Source organism: Colletotrichum aenigma (genome assembly GCF_013390185.1).
Source record: "Colletotrichum aenigma strain Cg56 chromosome Unknown KSG_Cg56_contig03, whole genome shotgun sequence".
NCBI lineage: Eukaryota > Fungi > Ascomycota > Sordariomycetes > Glomerellales > Glomerellaceae > Colletotrichum > Colletotrichum aenigma.
Genome location: NW_023500909.1, coordinates 79088 through 94479, shown reverse-complemented (window position 1 = coordinate 94479; position 15392 = coordinate 79088). Strand labels below are relative to the sequence as shown.

The following is a 15392-nucleotide window of genomic DNA, read 5'->3' as shown; positions in this document are numbered from 1 at the left end:
ACTATTGATGGGGATATCAATAATTCAAACAGCGAAAAGACGACAGTACTCCGATTCCACCTTTGTACACCCGTAAATCCTACACCAAAAGTGTCCCGGGTCCCTATCGCTTGTCGGCCGTCCAGTCCCATCCGAGTACCCTTGAAAAACAATAACCTAACCAACGCCGCATGAATCATGGTCCCGTAATTAAAAGGATGGTGAATAGTTGGAAGCGAAGCAGAGGAAAGCCAATCGACCCAATTCGAACCGCGAGGAAACATCAGCACTCCGAAGTAGCAGCAACTACTTCCGCGTCGTCTTTTGCGCTCCCGCTCTCCCAGAGCTCAAAACTCTCCCCGGTGCCTTCTATAGGCTCAAGAACAGCTGCATTGGCTGCTGGCTCGGCAGACTTGCCCATTAGGTCATCGACATCTCTGGAGTCAACGACGGGCTCGTCCGACTCGGCCTGGACTTCAGGCGGGCAGTCGTGCACCTCGGGAACTGGGGCGGAAGCAGCAGGCTCCTCCTCTTCGTCCTCATCAGCTGGGATGATAATGACCGATGACTCGTCGCAGCCGAGAGCGTAGAACTCGCTGGCGTCCATCTCGCCCAGTGCTGTCCTCTCCTTTTCAAAGATCATTTCGTCCTCGCTTGCGCGGCGGGCGGAGCGTCTGGCCGAGGTTTGGCTGACATCATCTGATGGCGGCACATTCTCCTTATCACGGCCTTCGGCGCGATCCCGGCTGAGCTTGCGCTCGCTCTCCTCATCGGAGCTAATGTCGAGGACGCAGGTACCGTGCTGAAGCATGTTGGTCATCTCCTGCTCGGGAGTGTCCTCGTGAATGTCAAAGAACCATGAAGACTTCATCTCGGGCTCAAGCAGCTCTTTGGGCGCGCTGCGCGAAGACGAGGCGACAGACGAACGGGCGGCATAGCTAGGGATGGTGCCCTTGAGGGCGGCATCAAGACTGAAAGGAGCAGCACCAGAGGACGTAGACGACAGGTTGAACATGGGCGGGTCTACACGGGTGTAGGGGCCGGCAGTCCGGCGGCGGCTGGAGAGGAGGCCAGAGCGCTTGCCACGGGTCGGCGAGCGGCCGGCGGGCGCGGAGAGCGGGGACGACTTGACAATGCCGGCGTTGATTCTGGCAGCGGGCGACTTGGGCTGCAGCAGACTGCGAGGGCGGGGGAGAGTCGGCTTCGAGCTGGTCAACGCGGGGCTTTCGGCCAGAGGCGCGGCCTTTTTCAGGATAAAGGAAGACGGCTTGAGGGAGTCTTTGGAGGGGAAGAAGCTGTCGAGGCCCTTGGATCGCTTAGAAAACACGGATGGATCGACATTTTCGAAGTCGTCAGTTTCTACGTCGGAGGCCTTGCGCTTGGCGCCGGAAGCAGGAGAAATGGCTAAAAACGCAGCGTTAGTTGGGGTTCCTTTATCTGAGCGAAATTTTTTGATTTGGTGTGTTTTTGGGGGTTGTTGCTTAAGCTGGCAAGTTGGGCGCATCCTTTCAGGTGGTATGACGGATCATCTCACAAGGCCACATGGGGCGACAAGAATTGGGTTTGCATTTGCAGGACATGGGATGACATGACACTGGTGGATGGAGAGGAAGGGGAATGATGTGTTTGGTCGTGATGTGATCAAACATACCATTCTGTCTATTTTTGATGCTCGTCAGGTTCTGCAGTCTTGCTCCATCGAGGGGCGCGAAGGGTTGGCGGGAGATGGTAGCCATCGTGTGGATCGTCAGCGGTGTTGTCCTTTGGGCGCGACGAGTGGATGTGAGCGCAAGTGCGCAGCGGTGCGGTCTTGTGCGGTGGTGTTGTTGTGCGTCGGCAAGATTGAGTCGACGCCCGACTACGGTACAGTACAGTACAGACTCCTCTTCTGATCGACGGACGAGACTCGATTCGTGGGGAACGGAGACCACGGGGGTGTAAGGCGGGGACTGGGAGGTTGAAGCGGTGTCCCGTCGATACACCAGTCTCTCCCCAGTGAAGCAATTCGGTGCCAGACAGACGTTGGTTGAGACTATGGGATTGGAAGGCGGCGGTGGGCGTGATGGGGTAAGGAGCGTATTTGTTTATTTGTTGTTCTCGTCCACGCAGAGGAATCGAGGTGTGTTTTGGAGCTTCTTGCAGGAAGTGGATGAGAGAGCGGAAGAGTGGCAGAAACGGAGTCTGAGGAGGAGCTGGCGAGGGGTGGGAAGGGGGGGGTAAAGAGGGAGAAAAGAGTGTGAGAGGCCGCGAGAATCGGTAGGGAGCAGGGATCAGCGTCTCTCTGTCTCTCTCTCTTTGGCGGGATGTCGTTCTCTTTTCGCGCGCGCACGGGGCCAGGGAATCGATGGGCGGGCGTGTAAGGTAAGGTAAGGTCAGGTCGGGTCGGGTCGGGTCTGAGTCGGCCAGTGATTGAGGGGGATCGTCTTGGATGGGTAACAGGCGGTGTTGGTCGATCAATGCGAGGCCTTGGGTGTACGTGCTTGGAGAAGGAAGCTAAGGTACTGTCTACTCTCTGTACCGCCGAGGGCAACGACGAAAGAAAGACGACGGTGTGCGTTTGTGGTGCGTGTGGTGTGTGTGGTGTGAGATGTGAGGTGTGGGAAGCAAGCGTGTCTGAGTAGTCGCCTTGTCAGCGGGAGGAGAAGAGTACAAACGCGGTGGCCGTTTAAGAGACGGGATGACGGGTACCTTGCTCTAAAAAAGACGGACACGCCAAAACACCATCGGCGGCTTTCGGTGGAGACGTGGACCAGACCAGGGGGGCCAGCTAAGGTGGGTAGGCGCGGTAGGCATTCGTAGGGAAGCAAGGGAGGGGACAATCACTGGCAGGGCTTGCTCAGGCCTCAGACGGCGACCTAACCTAGAAAGATGGACTGGCTTCATTGGGAGGACGTGGTGAAAACGTGTGACTTTCGTGACGAGTGCCAGGAGAGGACGCAGGTGAGAGACATTCAGAGAGGAGGAGAGAGACAGAGGCAGGTTCCTTCCAACTCGAGTGTCACTGTTCGTTCCTTCCTTCCAAGTCAAGTGGAACCGCTGCAAAACGAACTTCATGCGACGGGCACTTGCCGCTTCTCATTGGCAGGCGCGAGGGCGGTGCTACTGCAGCGTCGTGGTGCAGCCGTCAGACGCCCAATCAAACGCGTCGTGGTTTAAGTGGGCACCTGCGACACGGCCGTCGAATCGTGTCGCCAAAAATCACATCGTGTTCCCTTTTCGGGCAAGCGCAGATCATTCAGCGCTCTTCCCCCTCAGCTCCCTTCCCGGTCTCTTTAATCTTTAGCCAAGGGAGGAGGCAGAGCCGACATTCGACACTCGACAAAAGACGGAAAGACGGAAAGACGTCGGGATACGCGTTGATAAAGTCCACCTTCCCCCCTCGCATCCGTCCGTCCACGTCTCCATCGACAATCGCGACCTGACGCGAAATGACATTCGCCCACATCTGCAACCACTGCCGCCCATCCTGGATCTGTATCCGTACATGCTGTACCTTACTCCCGTCTGCCTTCGTACAGATGCCAATCTGCGAACATACGTACCACGCCTCAACTTTATGCAACGGTCCAAGCTCCACGCTACCCATACCTCTGACTGGCAGCAATCATCCATGGATGCGTCTTTCCACTTCCTACTTACGCATCAAGAGAGATTCCCATGCCGAACATCCAGGGAATTCCCTCCAAACCACAACCATTGAGAATCATGACGGTCACCGCTCGCTCTGGTCTCTCCAACCTCATCAGGACGTCTAACTCGCCCCTCATTCCATTCATCCAATGGCCACACCTCAGCACCACGCCAGCTGGACTCCGCCTGTTGGCTTAGCCGCCCTCACTTGTCCGTCCAAGACAGCCCGGCCCGTCAAGATGCAGGGGAGATGAGCTGCCCTTGAATCCCTCCTCGTATCTGTACTTCGCCCTCCACTTCCCCGCTCGAGGCATTCAAGGCCAAGTGACTTGATTTGACTTGACATGCCCTGCTTTGCCTTCCCCATTGGATGCCCCGGTCCATCGCTTGATAATAGCACTTCGTCCTACTTGATTGCCTCTCAGTGATACCACAACCACGGCACGCCAGGTCTCTCATCACGGCCTCCCACCACGGATGGCCAGCCGGTCCATGGCCTCTCGCCTCCCGCGGTCCGGGTCTGTTGGATCGCGGGCCTCCGCGCCGTCCACAAAGTTGAGAATCTCAACCATTACTGCTCACCTCCCGTCATGCGTAACCCCATCATTGGCTCTCTGTCTCCTCGAGATGACGCCAGCCTTGGTCCATCTCTCGCTTTCGCCGGATCATCTTGTAGGTCACGGCCGTCTACGAGCGTTGCCATTCGCCCCTTGCCCCCATCCGCTTATTGTTGGCCGTTTGCCGCGGCCACAATCGCCACACGCCAACCATGAATGTGGTGGGATATGACTATTGAGCATCAATGCCACAATGCCTGGGTACTTTGGTCTTATTGTACTACTGCAGATATTTTGAGCCGCCAGACTGTCTTGCCTGGCTTATGATATCACTCAGCCCAGACCGAATCTTTATCTACCTGGTATGCAAGGCCCATCAACTTGGGTCCAGCCAGCGCTGCCAGTCGTGCCGCACATATCCTGATGCGAAACAGATACCACCAGCGCAGGTCATTCCAGTAAAGCCAACGGCTCGGATGCAGAATGCACTACCAATCTCATTTCAGACTCCAACACACCTGAATTGCCCTGATCGTCCCATTGGGCATGCAGCCAGTCGACTGTTACCCTCGCTAACACAGTTCATGCATGCATAGTCATGGACGGCGACTCGCGCCACGTCGCCAAACCCATCATCTCACACATATCACGGACACACAATCTCTTCTGCATAAGGGCAGCCCGCCCTGACGCAGACCACAAGACAGGATTCTCATGTGAGGCTCTGACGCTTCTCCTTCATCATGATGCAAATCATCTACGTGATGCAGTAGCTCAGTACGACTTACACAGCCCAGTCTAGCCTGGAGGCTGGTCTTCGACGCTTCACCTGGCGAGACGGTCTTCGAACGGCTGAGTTGCGTGTTTCGACTGCTGCAAGCCAGCGTTCCATCTGCAAGGACCGAATAACGGCCCACCAAAAGCAAACTGTGTTCATCGTTTGCTGAGATCTTTTCGGGCGCCCGCGCCGGCCAACGGTAAGAGGAAACCAACCATACATCATCCGTTGGATATCCGCGCGGATAGAGGCTCTGTCTCACTGAAGCCTTCACTCTTATAACTAAGGGCTGCATAACAATGGCCCTCGAGCATTCACCTCCTCCACACATGCAATTCTTTGTCCTGGTGTAAGAAATCAATCTTCGATCCCGTCGTCATCGGCATAGGAAGCAAAGGTTGGCGCACTCTCCTGATCCTGGTTGAGACATCTGGCTCATGCTAACCGGCTCCTTCTACCGCTGGCAAACAATCCAGGAGGTTGGCTCATGTAATACGTACCCAATAATAGACAATCCCTTTCTTTTTCACTTCCTTCCATCGTCTTCACTACTGCCCGCCGAAACCGATGATCAATGTCCCCCGCCGAGCCATCGGAGAAGGGTGTGGAGCCACCCGGTGCTAGCGGGCACGCCGCAGCGTGCATGGACGCCGGGCGTTTCAGACGACATCTCGGCCGATAAATGTTATCAATAGGCAAAAATTGAGGAGGTTGGGGAAATACTCAATTTTTCCCTCTTTCAGGCGAAACCAGCAGGGATTTCTACCAGCCTCGCCAATTTTCTCATAGAGTGGCAACGTGTGAGACATGAGCGGAAGTGCTTGCAGCTCAAGCGGGGCCAAATAAATTTCGTCGGATGCAGGTTCCCACGCGGGCTTCGATGCTCCCTTGCAGACCGACCGGCAGCGGACGAAGCTACGGCAAACCGGTTTGGTGCCTTTCGGCTAGGGACATTGCGATTGAACGCATTGTTTGAGGGAGCGATGAATGTCACGTCTGTGAGTGCGTCCATTGAGAGTGACACGTGGCTAGCTTGTCTTTGGGTTTTGCCGCTGCATTGGATTCAATGCCGTACGGATGGACCTGTGCTTTGGAGGGCTTGAGGCTGCTTGCTTGACCCCAGTTTAAACGTCAAACGAAATGAGATTAAGACGAGCAGAGGCGGGCGAGCTGGTGGTCATATGATCATAAAGCACGGCTTGCAAGCCTTTGATGGTGTCAGCTTGGCCCTTCAGATGACGAGGTTCTCTCATCTCTTTTGAAACCGTGAAGTTGATGGCCCTGATTCTCATTTTGGCTGCATGACTTGGCTTGTTGTTTCTTCACGTCGTTCCATACAGACCGGCCATGTGCGTTTGCTCGGTATGTTGTTTGTATGTCTGGACGCATTGAACTGGGACCGATGTAGAAGAGATGCAAGAGAGATTGAAATATACCAATAACATAACTTACTCAATCCGGGATTAACTGAGATATTCGGGATGTTGTAAACCAAGTGATGAATCCATGAGTATTCGTTCTATTCCATGTGCGAGCGCCTCATAGATGTTCAGGTTCCAAGACTCATTGACACACCCACCGTCTGCACCCCGAGAAGAATAAGCTTGAAATCACATTGTTTTTGTTTCGTCATTAATCTACTAAAGACTCATACTTTGTAAGGGGGCTTTCTTTTGCACGATTCGAAGTGAAGGAAATCGTCTTTTACAAACGAGTTCGACTCGGCTGATCCCTCTGTGAATCAAAAATGATATCCATCCCAACGTTTGATAAACAGCTTATGGGTTCTAAAGTGGTCTTCTGGAGTAGAATGACAAAATCATCAGCTTTGAAGACTTGGAAGTGGCGACCAAACCCGTGCAGAACTTCAAACAGTCGCTCCGTTAAGCAAAGGCAGACGACATCAAAGTCGACGAAGTCTGTTTCCAGGTCTCTTCCTCTTTGAGAACGAGGTAATTTATATGAGAATTGACATCTGAATGTTGATATATTGCTCTACATCATCATGGCTGCTCGCTGTCGGTCTGCCTTTGGTTCTCTTTCTCCTTTCAGCCCCGCGAAGTATCCGTATGGATAGGAGTACTAGTATCGAATGCCAACTAACCTCATCTAGATACTGCCTCCGTTTCAGTGTGAAGCAAGCAACCGCTGAACGTGGCACTTGAAAAGAGCTTTCTAAAAATATGACACACGCTTAATCTCACTTACCGTGGCCAAGCCTGCTGCAATACGACATCACCTGAGGAGTTCTTTTTGATGGACATGTTAACGACGATTAAACGTCGTGGTCCAGACAATGATCACTCCATCGGCAGTGGAGCTCTCCCACGGGAGGCCATTGAAAAATCAGCAAGTTGGGGATAAAGAGATGGAAGAAGGCCGGCTCCGCTGATACGTTTCGAGAGCCATGACAAAGGCTTTGGCTCTCCGAATCCCGTCTGGCAGGTATGCGTTTCTTTGCTGTTTTGACTCCGAGAAGACTTGAGAGAGATGTGCGATAGACTCGGCCTCAAAAGAAACAGAGAAAGAGAAAGAGAGGATGGGAAAAGGGGGTAACGCAACACAAAGCCATCTATAGTAATGGGTGTCGAGGGTACCTTATTTGTCGATGATATCTAGACCACCCAACAGGAAGTCCAGGCGATATCAATCAGATTCTGACCGTGTATTATCTACCTTGCGCCTTTGCACAGGCCTAACACGCACTTCTTGTCGTGTTGAATCAATGCCACGCTGCAAAAAGCTTCCACTAAGATTACGTCGGCTATGGAAATTCAAATCTTTTCTTCATAGGAACAAATCTACGTGTATACACGATGACGCGCGGGAATTATAAAAGTCTTCACGCTTATAGCATTCATGTGGAACATGACTTTTATCTCCAAAGTTGTATTCAAACTCGCCAGATGCAAGCCATATTATGATTATATCATCTACTCCCAAAGCCCAAGTCTTGATAGTTCCAACGGTATGGCTGGGGTATGTTAAGGATAGTCGTCAAAGTAAAAATTCCATCGCAATTCAACTTCTTGCTCGAGCTCGCGTCAACGACGTTGGCAAGCTCAAGAGGCCGGAAGTCTTCCATCCGGTAGTCTCGGAGCTTATTCCAACTTGGACTTGATCCAGTCCAAGGCGCGCTTGTAGGTGCCGTAGCCGGCGTAGCTCCCATAGTTGGTAGGCTGGGGAGGGGGAGGAGGCGCGTTGCCGTAGTCGCCGTAGCTTGCGTACTTCTCGTATGTGTACTTTCCGTAGTCGGCGTAGGCATCAACGGCAGCAGGGACGGGAGTAGGATCCGCCGGCGCGGGCGCCGGTGCGGCGAGGACGGCCGAGGCGGCAGTGAGCATGAGGATGGCAGTGACCTTCATTTTGATGATTTGGAGAAAGGAAGTTGGATAGAGTAGATTGAGCTTGTCTGGGTGACCTTGACGACTGATTCTTTGATGAAGATGGAGGATGGTGATGCTGATGCTGATGCTGAGAGTAATGTTAATTGGAGGGCGGACAGAGGGCTATTTATGGAAAATCTGAAAAGACAGAGCAGGCTCGGAGGGTATGTTGTTGGCCCAGTAAGTTTCTTGCAAGTAAGCTTGAACGGAGAGCACACATGGAATCAGCAATGGATTCAACGATGGGAAGGAATTCCGCTGAGAGGCCAACGTCCAACCTGGCAAATATTCCACCGTTCCAGGGTCTCCAAGCTAAAGCAGAACGGCGACAAGGGATGCCACGAGAAGCGTATCTCGGCAGACGAGGGGTATAGAGAGAGACTTGCTGAATGCGGTGTTTGACGAATAGAGACATGCAAGACGATGAACATGAGCGGCTGACTGGGCTTCACATGGCGTCACAAATTGGGCCGAACGCATCCCGGAAGGGCATGGAGAGCTTCACGGTGTCTGGGAATAATCCAGCCATGTAGACGAGGTGTCATTCAACGCCGACACGCCGCTCGAAAGAGACGTTGAAGTGACCAGGGGATCGACATCGTGTTCTTTCGACACGATGGTGTCAGAGCTGCAGATGTGAAAGGCCCGAAAGGTTACATGCAACGGGAGACGTCAGCCAGGGCGAAGCAGTCTCGGTACGAATCCTCCCTCCACGGACGTGGGATCAAGATGAAGGTGTCAAATCTTGAGACGGGATGCTATATCGAGTGTCTTGCTGCCCGGCCACAGGCTACTTTGGAGAAGCAGATTTGGCCGCGAAATTCGGTTTGCGCGAAGCCACGAGGTACCGGTGACTGACACCCGGTGTTGCCCAAGGTAGGACAGATGGTACCGTCCCTGTGGCTACCGGGCTGAGCCTTTAACGTGCGTGTACACATGGCAACTGTCGTGGGACTTGATCAAGCATGGATGCTAATCATGGAGTAGTCTCAACTCGTGTAAAAGAAATATGACCTTGAGGAGGGGAGGTTACTCAAACGGGAGCTTCTCCGGGCCAATCCCGGGATGGGGGATCAGCCCTACTAACGCGGAATTGGCTGCGGGAACATGGCGTTAGAGTTAGCGTCCATCCCAAGCCCAAAGACCCCTGCAACTTGTGCTTTTTTTTTGCAGCGGAAAGATCGCTCGAGCTTGAACCTGGCAGAGCTGGCAAGCTGGGACAGCTGCATGTTTGACAGCAGGGATGTCTGCCGTGAGAAACAGCAACAGCTCGGCATGTCTCTGTATTCAACACCGTTACCATCGAAGCACCTCCTGGTGATCGGCAATTTTCTTCAAGTCTTCTTCCGCCAGAGATCCGAAGTCAGTGTCAGTCAGCCGTCTATCAGTCGAAACATCTTGGCGAGGGTGCCTCGTGCTCATCTTGGGCGTGAGATTTCCGGGTTGCCCGGATTGGAGGTCGCTTGGAAGCGGCAGCACCGAGAAAGAGACGGAGGCGGTAGAGTCTTTTTACAGAGGTTATTTCGGGCGCCTCTGGCTATGCCTAATCCTAGTAAACTCCGAATACCTAAGTTGGCATTTGGCGTCATCTTAGCGGGTTCGTCGCAACAGAAGCTACACATGAAGGATGCGAATGCTGATATGCCGGCACCAGCCTGCTGTACTTTGGGGATCCTGGGCATGCAGCACTTGTCAAAGTGGCTTGGAGGCTGAGTCCTTCAGATGCTTCTGTGGCAGTTCCTCTTTGGTTGCTAGGATGAGTAGAGTATTACGGGCTTGAGTAAGATGGGATTCTGTGTTCTAGATGTCAGCCACGAGTCGGGATGAACCTGCGATGGATACCAGTCTCCCATAAGCTTCATCAGCGTCATAACAAGGGAGGAGAGACATGAGTCCAAACGGCCACGACCACCAGCGACTGCAACACATTCAATCTTCAACACGAGGAGCAAAAGTTCCCGGCCGAGATGTTTCAATCGATCAGCATCACACAGATACGAGATCTCGCAACCCCAGACAGTCAATCTCGATATCACGCAAGCTTACATGGCGCCCTCCCTTCGTGTTGGGAGACACACCGGAACCTTTGCGATTGGTGCCCGCAGCCGTCAACCTGGCCAAGCTTGTCACTTTTCCCCGTTAGCAGGATGATCTGCCACTTCTGCAATCCTTCACGGAGCCAGAAACCACAGACAAGCACCGGTTGTGCCGCGCTGCCAGTGTTGTCTTGGCGGACACATGGGATTTTCTCAACACCTTTCCCGCCCATCAGCCGCATGCGCTGCCTCAATCAGCTGCAGACAACACCACCACCGGGCGACATTCCTGCCGCGAGCTTCGTGTTCTGATGGTGGTGGCAGCAGCTGTGGGTGGGCAACGGTGAATTTCGGTCGTTGGGCATTCCAGCTGAATGCGGACTTGCGCGTGGGAATCGGGGCGATGATTTGCAACGCCTCGTAGTATGTGGTACCATTTCTGACTACTCCATAGAGAGCCCTTCTCGTGCCCCGAGACTCGGCAGGTGGGCATTCCAGAGGTCAGACAATTTTGGTCGTTGTGGTGCCCTCTCCCTTTCCTCGATCGCGCTTCTCTCTGCGTTTCTCTTACCCGCCCCTCCCTCGTTTGTGAAGCCCGAAGAAAACATCAGGCCATGTCGCGGAAATCTTTTCTTTTTCATCCTTGATTTAACCTCTGGTGATCTTCGAACATCTCGATATCGCAACATCGAGTCCCTTCATCGACGATGATGCAGTCAAAGGAGTCCGAATCCTACACGAGACCGCTCGCCGAGCGAGTGGACGAGGCCGAGGAGGACCTCGAGTCCCTCGAATCGAATCCCAGATTCTGGGAACACAGGGACGGAAAGAAAAAGATTTGGATGTACGCTACAGCAGCAGCCATCCTCATCGTGACCAACTTCATCTCGGCGCGTATCGGTGCACATTTCGCTTCAGGGAAGGCGAATCTCGATGGCGCCTGTGCCGAGCATACTACACAGTGGTCGCCTCTTCTGAAGGATGTGGATGTCAAGTATGAATGGAAAGAATTTAATGGGTCGTTTCTGCAGGAGGATGTCTACCGGAAAGAAGGCTCACCGGAGGTTGACGCCGCGTGGGAAGCTTTGGGAGTAGACTGTAAGTCTTTATTCTTTTCTTTCATAGGTACCGGGACACTGACAAGAGTAGACCGTGCCGGTGTGATTTCGATCGAGGACGGTCTAAAGAGCGGCATGGACATGTCGTTCGTTCAGAGATCCGAGAAGTACGGCGCAGGTTTCTTCGTCAACGTGGAAGGAATGCACCACCTCCATTGTCTGGTAAGCTGCTCCCCAAAATAGAACCTGATGAGGATCGAAGACTAATCGTTGATGCAGAACTTGGTACGAAAAGCGCTTTACTACAATTATGACTACTACAAGGGGATGGGAACCCATGCATTTGCGAACGACGACAGCATTGTCAAGCTACATGTCTGTGAGTGGTTTTCGAGTTCCCTGCAGGATTCACATTGATAGATGATTTACTAATCTGTGGCAGCACATTGTCTTGATGCCGTCCGCCAGGTTCTCATGTGCAACTTCGACACCGGCGTCCTCGGCCAGGTCTGGGCGAACAACCCGCCTGCCCCATTCCCCGACTTTCACACGAAGCACAAGTGCAAAAACTACGAGGCTATTAGAGATTGGTCTGAGAAGCTTCAGGTAAGCAACGATTTCTCGTTATTGACAAGAACTAGACTGACGTTGTGAAGGCACCTCCGGTGGATGAACTCCCAGGGGACTACACTACTCCCCCGAAGCCAAGCGACATTATTCCTCAAACCCCATGAGAATGTAGAACAAAGTATTCATAAATAACCAAAAACAAATTCAATTATAATGTGGCTTATATAGGTGATGGTTAGAACTGACGTCGGCCGGTACCCATCTTCAGTGATTCTTGTGGCTTCCTTCGGCAGCTGATTTTCATGTGCGTGAACTACTCATACTTGAATTCTTCGCCAATCAGCTTCTCACTTAACGTCCACAGCCTGTCTGCATCGATCTTGTCCGTCGCCCAAGGATGCACCTCCTCGTTGTACTGGTCGGCGAGGCGGCAGTCATTAAAGTACTTGCCGTTCAACCCTACATGCCTTCGTCAGCTACGGTACTTATTCAGACAGGACTCCGTCCTGGTATCTTTCTCACCTTTGAGGTCGGGGCTGAAAGCCGTGTAGATGTGCGTCGCGACTCCTTGATCCGGCGTCTTGGGTTTGAACTCGGCCCACATGAGCTTGCTTCCAACGTTGACATCTTGTTCTCCTGCAGCGACTAGTCAGCTACACCAATTTGTGAAAGCCGCGGGAGTCGGTTAAACGCACTCAATGAATCAAAATTCTCTAGATGAGTCCCCAGGTTGGTGAAAATGACACCGGGGTGGAGACTAAAGCTCAAGAGGCCCTTGCTACCCAACTTTTCGGCAAGCGATATAGCCATGAGGCAGTTGGCCGTCTTGGACTGTCCATAAGCGTGCCACTGATTGTAGTGCTTGCCATTCTGATGGTCAAGTCAGTCCAATCCCGGAATAACATGTCCAGCAAGCAGCGTTGAACATACGTTGAAGTTGTAATCCGACCATCGGATATGACCCAGCCGGTGCCCATCACTGCTGACCGTCACAACTCTCGGCTCCGCAGCAGCCAGCACCTTTCCCATGATCAAATTCGTAAACAGGAACGGGCCCAGGTGGTTCGTGCCAAACTGGCTCTCAAACCCATCCTCTGTCAACGAGAACGGCACGGCCATGATGCCCGCATTGTTCACCAGCACATCAATGTGCGGAACATCTTCCCATTCATTGACTGTCTCGGCTGCGTTGCGGACATTCTTGAAAGACCCGAGGTCGAGTTCTAGAGTCTTGATGTGGACAGAAGGGCTTGCTGCGGTGATGGCGTCGGCGGTTTGCTGGACTTTGGCGGTGTTGCGGCCGGCGAGGATCAGTGTCGCCGGTGAGGCGGCGGCGACTGTTTCTGCAAAGGTGGCGCCTAGTCCTCCAGGCGAAACACCTGTCACGAGAATCGTTTTGCCCTTGATATGGTCTGCGTATGCGGTGACGAGATCGCTGCCGTTGGTATCCTTGCTGAGTTGAGGGGCCATGTTGTGTGGTAGTATTACGTCGTTGGTTATTCGGAATTTGGGAGTGTGCTATGTGAGGTCCAGCTTGTTGTGATGCAACCAATGGATCTATCTGAGGTGGATGCAAGTTTTATATCCTTTGTAGTGGCATATCGTAATTTTGGGCTGCAATGTAGGATCCTTAAACATGAACAAAGATGATGATGATACGCCTCATCGTCATCAAGTGGCTTACAACAACACCATCTACAAGAAATCGACAATCCGAGCCAATGTGTAAGCCATGCTGTCAGATCATAGACCTCGCAAACGACTTTGAAATCACGGCTCGAACGGTTTTAGCCGGAGGTAACGTGCAATCCGCAAGGCTCTCGATCCCCTTGTGTTTGATATTGTTGATGGCGCATGCCTTGCAGGATCAACTTGCCAACTAGCGTTGAGTAGAACGACGCAGGCTATCGGCGTTAGGCGCCGTTGGACGTTGGTGTGTTTCTAAGGATTCAGGGCATTCGAGACGCTTGCAAGCAGTTGGCTCGCCTATCGCCGATGGCATGCTGCACTACCACGTCGGACTTTGAAGCCTGAATTATTAATTCAAGCGTCGAAACCGCCCCTCGCCCATGTTCCTACAGCAGTATCTGAGTGACTGCAGTGTTCTCTGGCCGGACTTTGGAGATAGTTTGGCTTCAAGCCGGCCATTTGTTTCCCATGTAGGCCAGTGCAGCCTTAATATTAGAAAGCAAAACCTGAGAGAAAGGTAGGCTGCCACCGCCCACTTACATCGCAGTTGGCGTCTGCATGGCATGATACCTGAGCAGAGTAAAAAGCAATACCTGAGGGCTCAGCGCCGCCATCATCGAATTCCCACTTCAAGCCCTGACACTCGTTATCAGCAACCGCTAAACTGCAACGTCACAACCTGCTTTCCCCTGCCGACTCCCGGACGCCGGCGGTCGACACATCGGGACAGGCGACCCAGTAAAGTGGAGGACGCCCGCCGGCACTTATCTTGGCATTGCCGGACGCTGCCGGGATAGGTACTGAAGCTCTCCTCTTCAGAACCCCCACACTCCCGTCACTGAGCACTACCTCCCCAAGCTGAAGCTGAGACATTTGATGATTGCGAAGCTCGTCGCGCAAGTGGCAGTCTAGTGCGACGTATGCGTGGCCGGCCAGGTAGCGACCACTCATGGGAAACCCCAATCATACGTATTTCAACGGTGGGAAAATCTTCTGGGCGTCAGCCTGTGCCGTAGCCAAGATTATTGGCAGCCAACAATCCGGGCGCAATTGAGGGATCCTACCGCTGGGGCTCCTCGCCCCATAAGTTGCATGGTCCCCTAAACACCATGAGCCCCTCAGCAAGACAGGCATGTTGGAACCAACAAAACGTGATCTTGAACGAGCAATTATTGGCCATCGCAGTCGAGAATCAGTTTCCGAGGAGGGCCCATCGGCCCCCTATCGTCTTGCAGGCAGGTATTATTCTGGGTCTTGGCAGGGATCCGGGCACCGCGGGAGGCGGGGATGGCCAATGAAGCCTCCATCTCGGACCCGGCGGCTTCGTCGCACTTGGACTAATTGACGGGCCACGCTGCGCCGTCGTACCCAGACGGCTTGACCCGTTCTTGCCGTCCATAAAACAACGTCCTCCCGTCTGTGCCGCCCTTCGTGTGTGCGTGTTTTTCTTGCTTTCCTTGGTTTTGCTCCCGCTTCCCGTCGAAATTGTGCCCTTTGCTTCATGGATCTTGTCTCGGGTGGGAGATTCACCATGCGTTCTCAACGACCGACGTCCACCAAAGATGTGGAACTGAACAGAGAAAAAAAGTCTCATTGTGGTATGCCTATGTTGGCTCTACGAGTCTCACAAGTTTGTACAAAGGGAAAACGACTGTCTACAATGACACGACCACCCAAACGCCGATATGCAACCCAAACGCCCAATCGAT

At 53.1% G+C, this 15392-nt stretch overlaps 4 protein-coding genes across 4 annotated transcripts; 1 reads left to right on the top strand and 3 right to left on the bottom strand.

Moving 5' to 3' along the window:
* Positions 1 to 262: 262 nt before the first annotated feature.
* CGCA056_v003966 (uncharacterized protein) lies at positions 263 to 1715 on the bottom strand (the record flags this gene model as incomplete). Its single annotated transcript, XM_037319222.1, has 2 exons — positions 263 to 1383; positions 1631 to 1715. The coding sequence occupies 2 exons, from the start codon at positions 1713 to 1715 to the stop codon at positions 263 to 265; spliced, it is 1206 nt and encodes a 401-aa protein (XP_037182323.1).
* A 6330-nt stretch (positions 1716 to 8045) lies between these two features.
* Positions 8046 to 8309, bottom strand: CGCA056_v003965 (uncharacterized protein; the record flags this gene model as incomplete). Its single annotated transcript, XM_037319221.1, has 1 exon — positions 8046 to 8309. The coding sequence occupies one exon, from the start codon at positions 8307 to 8309 to the stop codon at positions 8046 to 8048; it is 264 nt and encodes an 87-aa protein (XP_037182320.1).
* A 2767-nt stretch (positions 8310 to 11076) lies between these two features.
* On the top strand, positions 11077 to 12158 carry CGCA056_v003964 (uncharacterized protein; the record flags this gene model as incomplete). Its single annotated transcript, XM_037319220.1, has 5 exons — positions 11077 to 11464; positions 11516 to 11646; positions 11704 to 11803; positions 11867 to 12030; positions 12081 to 12158. 5 exons carry the CDS (start codon positions 11077 to 11079, stop codon positions 12156 to 12158), a joined length of 861 nt encoding a protein of 286 aa, XP_037182321.1.
* A 149-nt stretch (positions 12159 to 12307) lies between these two features.
* Rdh14 (Retinol dehydrogenase 14) lies at positions 12308 to 13464 on the bottom strand (the record flags this gene model as incomplete). The annotated part of the gene is made up of 4 exons (XM_037319219.1): positions 12308 to 12453; positions 12517 to 12630; positions 12690 to 12864; positions 12925 to 13464. 4 exons carry the CDS (start codon positions 13462 to 13464, stop codon positions 12308 to 12310), a joined length of 975 nt encoding a protein of 324 aa, XP_037182318.1.
* Between the last annotated feature and the right edge of the window lie 1928 nt (positions 13465 to 15392).